Source organism: Colius striatus, chromosome 12, assembly GCF_028858725.1.
Source record: "Colius striatus isolate bColStr4 chromosome 12, bColStr4.1.hap1, whole genome shotgun sequence".
In the NCBI taxonomy this organism is placed as follows: domain Eukaryota; kingdom Metazoa; phylum Chordata; class Aves; order Coliiformes; family Coliidae; genus Colius; species Colius striatus.
The window spans coordinates 24,365,475-24,376,623 of record NC_084770.1 but is presented as its reverse complement, the minus strand read 5'-3'; the positions used below and the strand labels follow the sequence as shown (position 1 = coordinate 24,376,623).

The window sequence follows — 11,149 nt, the reverse complement described above, 5'->3', positions numbered from 1 at the left end:
CGCGTGTCAGCCCCCGAGCCCCACGCGTCGGCACCCGATCCCCACACGTCAGCCCCCGAGCCCCACGCGTGTCAGCCCCCGTTCCCCCTGCCTGTCAGCACCACAGGCTGCCCACAGCCAGGGCACGACCTCCCCCGCCCCAGCACAGGCAGCAGTGCCTCACAACACGCTTCTCACGTGCCTCTGTTCCCAAAAATACTTTATTTATAACAATATATCCATTCTCTATTCCGTGATCCAAAAATACAGCTGTACATTTGGTAGCTTTACAGTCCTTTGTTTTCAATACAAAGATTTACACTCTGCCACGTAGAAAGGGAACACGGGCGGAATTCCTTTCCAAGATAAGGACAAGGGGGTTAAAGTCACTTTGCCTCCCCTTTGGCTGAGCTGTGCTGAAGCTGAAGCCCAAAGCTGAAGCCCAGGGGGCCTTTGGACAACCTTCAGCAGAACATTCCTTGAGCTGTCTCACAGTCTCGGTCTCCCTTCTCCACAGAAGCAGATTTACCACGGTACATTCAACATTCAGGAGAAGGGTTTCGATCCCTTTGGAGGCAGAAATGAAGGCTGCTGGTATTTCTGTCTAAAAGGAGTTTAAAAAACCATCTCTGGAGCCGAGTGCAGGCGGCCAAGAGACGCTCCTGAGCCCGTGGGAGCCCCCACGGCTGTGCCCCGCGCGGGACGGATTATTGCTGGTACCTTACGGGGGATGTTCCGACACATTCGAGACGTAACGTCACAGGGAAAAGGGGCAGGCTGGACCCAGCCTGTGCAGGGTCCCCTCTGAGGGCTCACAGTTACTGCTAGAGCTTATTTCTCCCTCTCCTTTGCTGGTGGAAACGCAGAGTGCCTGCTGTTGTGAGCCCCCAGCAGCGCTGGCTGACGCTCTGCTGTCCTGCCCCAAGCTGAGGGGGGTCACCCCACACTCACCCCCAGTAGAGAGGCTGCAGGGGGAGTCTGGGGATCAAGCACTTGATTTGAATCAAGCTATGGTAATACCACTACTCATAAAGCCTTAGCTCAAACAGAGAAGTGACAAACAACAGCACTGGATGGAAGGGGACAACAGAGGAGCAGCAGCAGCCCTGGCAATGAGGGACAGTCCCACTCCCTGCTCACTGCACCACAGGCTGCTCATGAGGTATCACAATTCACTGTGTTCTCCAGAAGAGAGGCAGAAAGAAGAGGGTGACTGTGTGTCTGAGCCAAGGGCTGCATGGCTGTGCTCATTCTCCTTCCCTTCAGGGAGCTGCTGCTGCTCTGCTGCCCGCTCTCAGGGCCCCTCTCCAACAGCAACAAACAGCCCCAGCCCCAGGGCTGAGCCTGGGAGCCTCACACACCCCTGTGGAGAGATGCAGCAGAGTGAAGGCACACACGGCCCCACACTTTGAATGACAGGACTTTGGAGGCAGGTCTGGGTTTGGGGTTTTTTCCACCCACAGCAAATGCAATGAAATCAAAACTTTCACAGAAGAGCTGTCTGGGCACCAAGAGGCTCCTTCCAGGCCACTCTCGAAGTACCTGCAGCGACTACAAAGCCCAAAGTAGGGAAGGGAAACTGGCAAGAGCTGTTTTGTACTTTCCCTCATTGCAAAACACAAGGAAAAGGGTCAGTAAAACAGTGAGGGGGGAGAAAAGGTCCCTTTTTTCTTTTGGAAACAGGTGCCAAAATCAGACTAGAGGTGGGTTTATTTTCCTCTTGTGTACTGTCTCTGCAGACTGCTTGTAGGGCAGAGCTAAAGCTTATCTGTATGCTTCTGAATGGCCTTCCAGCAGCCCTCACCCAGAGCTGCTGCACAGGGGTGTGTAAAGCAGCACACAGCTCTGCACTGAGCTGCAGCAACAGCCAGCAAAGCCCAGAACACTGTGGGGGGAACCCCGGGGGGGAAGGAACCCCCAGCCCTGCTGCTGCACGGACAGGGTCTGTTGGAGGCTTTTTTCTCCCCTCCACCAGCAGAAACCCCTTTCCCCATCACACTTTTTACTGTAAGCCCATGATAAAAGGGAGAGAGAAGACAAGAGCCTCTCTGCTCTTGCCTCAACTTCCACTTCCACTCCAAGAGGAAGGAGGAAAACTGAAAGACTTTTGTTTTGCTGCTCCTGCTTTCCCTCTCTCCCTTCCCCTGCAGCACCCCTCTCTGTTGTGACAGCAAGGATTCACATTCACAGTCTGAAAGGCAGCTTAAAGAAGTCAAGAACATGCAAATGTGTCCCCATTGAAATAAAACAAGACAAGCCATTGTAGGACATTCCTGCTGCATGGCTTTCTGCACCAGCAGGGCTCCTCCTCAGAGCCCCAGCGGGCTGCCCTCCAGTCATCATCCCACAGAGCCTTCCCCTCAAGCTTGTCTTCCTCATTTACCCTGCTGCAACACAGGCAAACACAAACACTCAGGCCTTCATCTTATTCCAGCAATAAATCACACCTGTCTCCAGAAGAACACTGCAGCTTTCATCACCCTCACAGTAATGTACTTCAGAGGAACAGGAGGGCCAGAAAAGGCAACCTGCCCTGGCCGTGTCCCTGTCACTGAGCAGCACTGCAGCACAGCTCTGGGACAGGCACAACTTCTCTCCCCAGAAGAGACAAACCCTTCTTAGAAGGAGGTGAAAAGCCCAACGTTTGGTTTCTGTTAAGGTTCACATGAATGGGGGCAAGAACAGGTGAAACAAAGGCAGTGCAAAGGCAGACAGAAGACATTCCCCAGGAGAGAAGCTGTGAGCACACCTCTCTCCCAACTCCCCCCTGTCTGACAGGAGCAGGTGCTTGGCTTTGAGGAAAGGTGCTGGAAAGCATTTAAGCAGCTCTCCTGTTCTACAAACTCACACCACAAGTGGAATTCACACACAGACAATGGAGCCTGCCTCTTTCAAGCAGGCCCCATCAAAGAAAATCCCTTCTCCTCTGCCACAGCAGGCTCCAGGCCCAAGCTATTTGGCAGAAGCAGCGGGTGTTTCCCTCTCCTGCAGTGCCTCACAGTGTCACAGACTCCCACAAAGCAGCAGAGACCACAGCCACTGCCTGCCCCAGTCTCTCACAGCAACACCCACTGCAGTGCTGTGCAAGTGTGGCATCACCAAAAGCCCCGTGGCAAAGGGATTTGGGACCCCCAAAGTCATTTCCTTACAACAGAACAGCAATTACAACTGGCCAGTGGACACTGAACCTCACACCAGAGAGGGAAGGAGGGCAGGGTACAAACAAAACACCAGCAACAAAAAATCAAAGATCATATTGCAACATGAATGCAGGAATATATTAAACTCTTCTTGCCTCACAGGATGCATTCCCCTCTACTTCTTTTTCTTTCTTTCCTGAATACAACGAGGACAAAACCTAGAGGGGAAAAAAAGAAGTGGTAATTAGTTCCTGAAGTGAAGGACAGGTAGCCCAAGGACTCTTCTATTTGGGAGCAAATGACTGGGAGGGTGGTCTCTAAAAAGGCAATTTAGGTAACTGCAGTAATTTTCATGGCATTTCCCCCCTGGGCAAGAAGGAAAGGAGCTGTACCAAGAGGTGCCTGCACCAGGAGGCCTCCCAGGGCCCACTGGCCCCTCACTGCTGTGCTTCACCTTAGTTCATCCACCTACAAGTTAATCCAGGTTTGCCTGTAGAGGCAGAAGGAAAGAGGGAGGTTCCTCCAACTCCTCCCTCCTTCTGGTGACTGCACTGCACTTCCCTGGGTGGCTGTTTCCAGCAGGAATCTTGTTAATTAGGTGAGAGCTGCCCATAAACTTACAGACCAAGCCCACAGTAAACAAACATCAGCCAAGCACAGGGCAGTCTTCAAGCTTTGCTTCCAGAACATCCCTCTGTTCAATTGTAACCACAGCCACAAACCATGTGACACGCAGCAAAGCCAAGATGCAACACACACACCTCTCCATAAGCCTCTCAGGGAAGCCTGCTCTGGCTGTCACACCATTTCCACCTGCCTGGGGGCTTGTTTTGCTCCCACCAGGACCTAAGACACCTGTGGGAGCAGATGTTAGGAAGAAGGTTTCCCTTGTACCTTCTATCTTCACACAAAGGCAACCCTAAGCCACAGAGGACACACACCCTCTGACAGCAACAGCACAGCTCCTCTGTCAGGAAGGCTCCCAACAGGGTTTTCACTCTGACTGTGTTTTTTGTTGAGGAATAGCTGTCACACTCACCATTTCCCTTTTGGTTTGGTGGTGAGGTCCACACAAGCAAAGTGGAACCATTCAATTGGGCACTGCAAAAGAGAAAGGACAAACCCACAGAGGGTTTCACAAGGGTTACTCTCGTTTTGCACAACCTCATCTTGAGCAGGTCCATCCCTCCCCACCCCTCTCAGGTGTCACAGTGCTGTGCTGCAGCCAAGACTGAACCCACAGCCCAGGCTTACGTCAGGGTTGTCGCAGCCGATCATCTCCCCGTAGGACACCTGGTGGCACAGGCAATAGGTGGGCTCGTTGGGGTCCACTGGCATGTCCAGGACATCAGAGGGATGCACTGACAGGATGGCATCAGCAAACTCTGACCTGTGGACCAGAGTGGGGACAAAACCACCTTTCAGCTGCTGTTCCTAAGATCTAAATCCCCACGTGGCAAAACCTGTTCTTCAGAGCGCGTTCCCTCGAGCACACTGGCCCCACACCACCATCCCACACCAGCCAGGGCCCACAGCCACGTGCCAGGTTTGATCACACACAGAACAGGGCCTTGGCTACCAAGGATCAAGGGAATGATTTGCAGGTGCCAGCACTACAGTGACAGAATCCAGACACAGATCACCTCTGCTGGTGGGCACGGGGCTTTTAGTACCCGTCCTTTTCTTGCTGCCAGGGATGAGGGAAGCCCCTTGCTCTGACAGGAATGCATCCAGCTGATGTGTCAGTAAGCATCAATGGAAACTACTTTTAGCCAGCTGAACATATGAGAATTAACAGAGCCCCTTCAATATAAATCACATCCCTGGGAGGGGACAGGCTCTCCTCCTTGCTTCACAAAACCAACTCAGATCACCCAAGCCTACCTAGGGCACAGCTCTCTGAAAACAGCTCCCCAGACTCCCTAAGGCTTCCAGAACAACACCACTTCCATTTTTCTCCAGTGTTTCTTTTCACAACCAAGACCACCAGCACCAGTTTAAAATAGCTCCATGACAAAAACCAAAGCTGTTCTCTCCCATCTTGCCCTTCCAGTCAGAGGGCATTCCAGCCATGCCCCAGTTCCCACGTGTCAACCAAGGAGCTGGGTCACAAAGGTGACTTGTCCTAAGCAGGACACCAACGTGGCTCACGATCCAGAGTCATAAATAGGGTAATGTGAGCTTGCAGAACATTCACCAAGTGTCAAGCCAAAGTCACCAGAGCAGGACTGGGTGTGCCTTACCCTCCTTTCAGCTTCTTTTTCTTTGGTGTGTCCTCTTCAGACGTTCTCCTGCCTCGACCCCGAGAGCCTCTTTTGTCCTTCTGACTTCGTCCCTCTGTAAAGGAAAACAAAGCCCGTGGTTCCACCCACAGCACCAGAAGCCATCCCCAGATGTTCTTCTCCCCACGCAATGTGTTGTTTGGAAACCCTTTTTCCACAATTGAGTACAAATGGTCACTCCCAAATACATTTTCATGCCACAAAGATGCCAAGTTCTGGCACGTGGTGTGACTGGGCACCAAACTCCTGCACTGGCACATGTGGCAACTGAATCCTTTGTAGCTCAGTGTCAGCCTGAATCCTTGCACCAGCCACAAGCAGCATCATGGCCAGTCAGACACGCTGCCATCCACCTCAGTGCATGGTTTAACACTCAGCCAGTTAACTGGTTACTCAAGAACTGATGTAACTATTCTCTCCACCTGCCTAATCTTACCCCTTTCTCAGCTGAAAGGCATAAAGCTGTGCTGCTGCAAACCATGCTCTGCACCGTGACCATACCTGATTCCTAGTGCACACAACACAAACTGGCACTTGCCTTCAACCCCTGACTGTTCCCATTGCCCTCAGCAAGGTTAGTATTCACATTCTGGTACAAGCAGGAAAACAGGCAAAGCTCCTCTCCCTAAAAGAGCTTAGAACTCACTTGAGAAACAGATCAAGACTGAAACTAAGACTGTTACACTCAAGAGCTGTAAGTGCATCAGCTCAGCACTGTCATGGAATCACAGAATCATTGGGGTTGTTAAAGTCCTTGAAGCTGCTGCAGTCCCAGCCCTGCCCAGCCCACCACTGACCCACAGCCCTCAGCACCTCAGCTCCACGGCTTTGGGATCCCTCCAGGGCTGGGCACTCCCCCAGCTCCCTGGGCAGCCTGGCACAGGGGCTGGCACCCCTCTCAGGGAAACAGTTCTGCCTCAGCTCCAACCTCAACCTCCCCTGGGGCAATTTGAGGTCATTTCCTCCTGTCCTGTCATTCACTGCTGAGAAGAGACCGATCCCCACCTAACTCCAGCCTCCTGTCAAGTAGCTGCAAAGACTGCTCACGTCTCCCCTCAGCCTCTTCTTCTCCAGTTAGGTTCCCCCTGGCCAGAACCTCCTTACAAGCAGTGACTGTGTGCCACCTCAGGGTGATCTGGCAAGTAGGGTCAGTAACTTAGATCCCAGCACTGGATTTTCTTCCATCTGTTTAGTGCCCATGAGACCACAGCGAATACCTGAGGGAGCAGAGCAGGACACTCTGGCACGCTGCTTTTCCTCCTCCAGGGAGAAGAGCTCGCTTTCTGTGTGAGCCTCTCTGCTCAGTGCTGGAAGAGGCTGCCACCACCTCAGACTCACTCACTTTTGAGGCTGCGAGACGTGGGGGTTTCGAAGTCGCTGCCCTCCAGCTTGTCCTTCAGATCCGCCTCGAAGCGCGCCAGGTCCGCGTCCAGCCGCCGGATGTGCTTATCCACCTGCACAGCAGGGGAGACACCAGCTGTTATCCACCTGCACAGCAGGGCAGACACCAGCTGCACTCACACAGCTGCCCAGGGCACAAGGGGAAGGGCCAACAGCCTGGCACTTATCAGCAGGAGGCAGGGCTGCTGGGGGGCAGGGGGAAGGGAAAGGTTGCACACACAGGGAGGGAAGGCGGAGAGAACAAAGCCAATGGGCAAAAGCAAGAGGACCCAGACAGATCAAGAGAGGTGCTGGAAGATTTTAATCACTGAAGAATTGATGTCTAGAGCATCTGTGCACACTGAGATGTGGCTGCAACCTGGGTTAAGTCACATCCAGCACAAAGGAGGCCGAAAACATGGTGTCAGGAGCTGGCACAAATGTAACTGATCAACTGAGAAGCTGGTAGGCCCAAGGACAGGAGTATGAATGTCTGGGGAGGGTGTGTGGCAATAAAGAACTGGTAACTGGCAAAAAATGTAACCCAGCCTTCAGTGTGAGACTGATGGCTGGTGAGGTAATGTTAGAGAATGCCTGGTTGTGAGCGTGAGAAGCATCAGCGTGAGCGGAACACAGACAAAGCCTGAAGGTCTGCAGGGTGTAAAAGCAAAAACAGGTATTATGTAACTCTGACTATAAGCTGGGGGCTTGCATAGAGCAGGGCAGCACTTGTCATGGCACTGCTCCCCAGTCAGCAATCCTGAGGGTTTTGGTGTGTTTCAGCACATCACCCTGATCTCAGCTGGCCCGAGACCGGCAAGGTGGCGGTTCAGCCACAGGCCTTCTGCCACAACTGCTCCTCTGTGCAAAAGCAGGAAGACAGGGAGCAAGTGGCAGGTAGAAACCAAGCCTCAGAGAGCCAGACAGGTCCTTGTGCCTGCACAGACACCCTGCAGCTGCAGAGCACACCATGAGAGTTTGATGAGGGACAACCTCATCACAAACCTGCCAAACACAGCAGAGGAATGAGTCTTTAGTCCTGTAAAACACCTGCAAATCACAGTGATCCCCAAAGCCTGCCACACACATCCTTCTGTCTCTGAGAGGCACCTCTGTCCTGTGAGCAGCACTTGGTGTCATGCTGAGGGCCAGGGGTTAGTGGTGGGCTTGGCACTGGGAGGGCAGGGCCTGGACTCAATGGGCTTAAAAGGTCTTATCCAACCAAATGATCCTATGACTTCTTCAGACCAGGAGAAAGGAAGGAGAAGGGAGGTGGCATCAGAGAGGGTGGAAGCAGCTCAGGCCAAGGGTTTGCAGAACAAAACAAGACGACAAAAGGTGTTAAAAAGAATTGCTTTCTCCCTTTACTGTTCAAAAGACACTGACCAACTCCATGAAACAGGCTGAGCAGGTCACTGGGGGGCTTCTCAGGTATTGTGGCACACCAGCCAAAGCAACTGACTGGTAAACCCGGGTTTGTGCTGTCTCCAATGCCAAGGCCCCACACGTTAAGCACATCCCCTGTCCTACCCTGGCTGACACAACAGAGAGGGAGCAAAGCTATTTTAAGCCACCACCCACAAGTTGTGTTGCTGCAATACCCAGTCCTCTAATCAGTTATCTAGGGCACTTTTCAGCTCCTGGGAAAGGGTTTCTTTTTCTGCAGCAGTTGATGGTAACAAAACCCACTGCAGATGCAGCAGAACCCAAAGCACCTGCAGAGGCTGCTCCTAACACCCCGAGTACAAGTCAAAGGGGATACAACACACAGAGACAAGAATTGCTCACAAGACAGCTGAACAGACACAGGAGCAGGGGCAGAAGAAAGTGGAAAGCTGCATCTTAAGAAAGAAGCTTTTTCCCAACAGGCCCACTGAGGAAAGGCTGGTGTCCAGTATACAACCAGAAGAGTGGAGCTGATGGCCCCACTTTCCAAGCCCCAATCAAAGTACTTGAGCAGATTTCCTTCCATTTCTCCCCAGGAGAGTATTGAAGCTGACTTTGCTTCTGACTGAGAGCAGCCCTAAAGAAATTATTGGGTGAAAGGGGAGCTGCTGGGAGTAGGGACTGAGGAAAATGTGCTGGCGTTGTTACAGAGCAGAGGGGAACTGCTGGCCATGCAGGATAAAGTCATGAAGGCTTCACCAGAAGAGAAAGCCACTTGACACAAAACCTGCTGCAACAGGAGGAGGCTTCCAGGGGACAGCAAGAGCAGGAAAAGTAAGCTTGAGGACTAATCATCTGAAGCAAACCCATGGCTATGTCAGGGAAAAGGGGGTGCTGTGGAAGTGCCTCCCAGCTGCCCCAGCAGCCCAGTTCCAGCCTCCCCCCTGCTCCCCTGGCTGTGCTCTCACCATCTCGTAGGTCTGCATGGCCAGCTGCACCTTGTCATCGCTGTACTCTTTGCATTTGCTGTAGGCACTCTGGATCTTCTTGAGGTGTTCCACTCTCTCTGCAGGCAGCATGTTCCTCACCGACTCGATGTACTCTGCGGCCAGGCTGTCGATCTCTGCCTTCTTATCTGAGAGCCAAGGCAGGCACACGTGAGGAACCTGTCCCCCAAAGCAAGCATCTTGATTCACAGAGTCATACAATGGTAGGGCTTGGAAGGGACCTTTAGACATCATCTAGTCCAACCCTCAAATTCTTCTTGATTCTCCTCTTTTTGCTCCTTACAAGACCTCTCCCAACAGTTTTTGGACTTATTCTGATCCCTTACAAAGAAGATGAAGCTAAAGGTGTTCCCCCTGCCACAGCTGCTGTGTGATCCTGATTTCTCAAGTGTTTTGGACTTAATTCAGGGGAGGGGCTGACAGCTAAGAACAGAAACGGAGCCCACGGGCTCACAAACTTCAGGCAGACCACTGCATGTGCTGCACACTGCATCAGATCCCTGAGTGGGCTGTTCTGACAGTTAAGGCCAAAAAGCATTAACCTGCAAGTAGACACCAACACAAACCTCTAAAGAGGAACAAGAAACCCCAAAAGCCTGGTCTTGCAAGACACACAGTAAACTGGAACTCAGCAGACAGGAAGAAAGCACTAAGGTCACCCGTGGGGCTGGTGGGGACAGCAGCCACGGTGTCAACACACAACTGCTGCCAAAACCAGGCAGCCCTAGGAGCTGTGGCTCTCCCAGGAAAGGATCAAGTGCTGCACAGGACTGGGCTGAGGAAAGGCAGAGCAGCAGAGGAGATGTTACTGCATGACCTGGTACTTTAAAGACCCCTCTAACCCTGTGTAAGCTTTAGAAGGCAGAGTCTCAAAGAGCAGGAGGTGCATGCACAGGGGATTGGATCCTCCCCCTACTGTGCATGCCCTGTGACACACAGGTCACAGCTTCCATTGCCCCATCACACACATATGCACTGACACAAACACAGGCTTTTCCCCGGAACTACCACATTTACACAGCAGTTTCCCATGCAGGGGCCTTCTATGGGAGTCTTTGTCTCAGCTAATCACTCTGCAGAGTGCTCAGGTTTCCTGTCTGGCTCTGGCTGGGTTATTTGCATCCCCTCAAGGCATCCCGGACACAGCTACAATATCACCTGAGACCCCTGTGACAGCGGGCAGCCAATACACGTGTCCGGCTTCTCACACAATAGACCTCAAAGCCGTAGAAGCAAACGCACCAAGGCCAGCCCCGACACAACCCCAGCCCCGGCCTGTGTTCGAGGCCCCAGGCAGAGCCGCCGGGCCCGTCCCCCGAACGCACCTTCAGTCCTCTGGTCCAGCTCCCGCATCAGCTGGAAGTTCCTCTGCAGCTCGCAGGGCAGGTTCTCGATACCTGCAACGCGACGGCCAGGGGATGCCTCGGGGTCTCCCTCCCGGCGGGGCCAGGGCCGCGGGGAGACGCCGGGGTTGCGGTCACGCCAAGGGAGCGGGCGGCCGCGCACAACGGCCGCCACGGGCCCGGCAGCCGCCTAAGCGGGCCCGGGCCGGGGCCCGGGGGCGCGGCGGGAGCGGCCATGGCGCCGCGGTGCCGTTGCGCGGCGCACGGCGATGACGTCACGCGGCGCGGCCCGATGACGCGGGACGCCACCCCCTCCCTCCCCCCCCCGCGCGCAGCCCGTGGCGCAGCTCTAATTGCCGCCGCCGCCGCCGCCCCGCTCCCGCGCCGCGCTCCCCCCCCCCGGCCCGGCCCCGCTCCCCGCCTCGCCCCGTCCCGCCTCGCCCCGTCCCGTCCCCGCTCGCCCCGCCGCGCCCCGCGCTCACTGTCCAGGTAGTGCTCCAGGTACATGGCGGTCGCCATGTTGCGGCCCGCGCGCCGCTTCCCGCCGCCGGCCGGCCCCGCATGACGAGCGCCGCGGCCGCCGCCTCAGCCCGTGCGCGCCGCGCCCCGCGCCCATTGGCCAGCGCGCCCGC

General features: G+C 54.3%; 1 protein-coding gene across 1 annotated transcript; it reads right to left on the bottom strand.

Moving 5' to 3' along the window:
- Positions 1-181: 181 nt before the first annotated feature.
- ING5 (inhibitor of growth family member 5) lies at positions 182-11,104 on the bottom strand. The gene is made up of 8 exons (XM_062005781.1): positions 11,000-11,104; positions 10,500-10,571; positions 9,136-9,302; positions 6,744-6,855; positions 5,363-5,456; positions 4,374-4,509; positions 4,159-4,220; positions 182-3,337 (listed from the first exon to the last, which is right to left on the bottom strand). Exons 1-8 carry the CDS (start codon positions 11,034-11,036, stop codon positions 3,295-3,297), a joined length of 723 nt encoding a protein of 240 aa, XP_061861765.1. The 5' UTR covers positions 11,037-11,104; the 3' UTR covers positions 182-3,294.
- Positions 11,105-11,149: the final 45 nt, after the last annotated feature.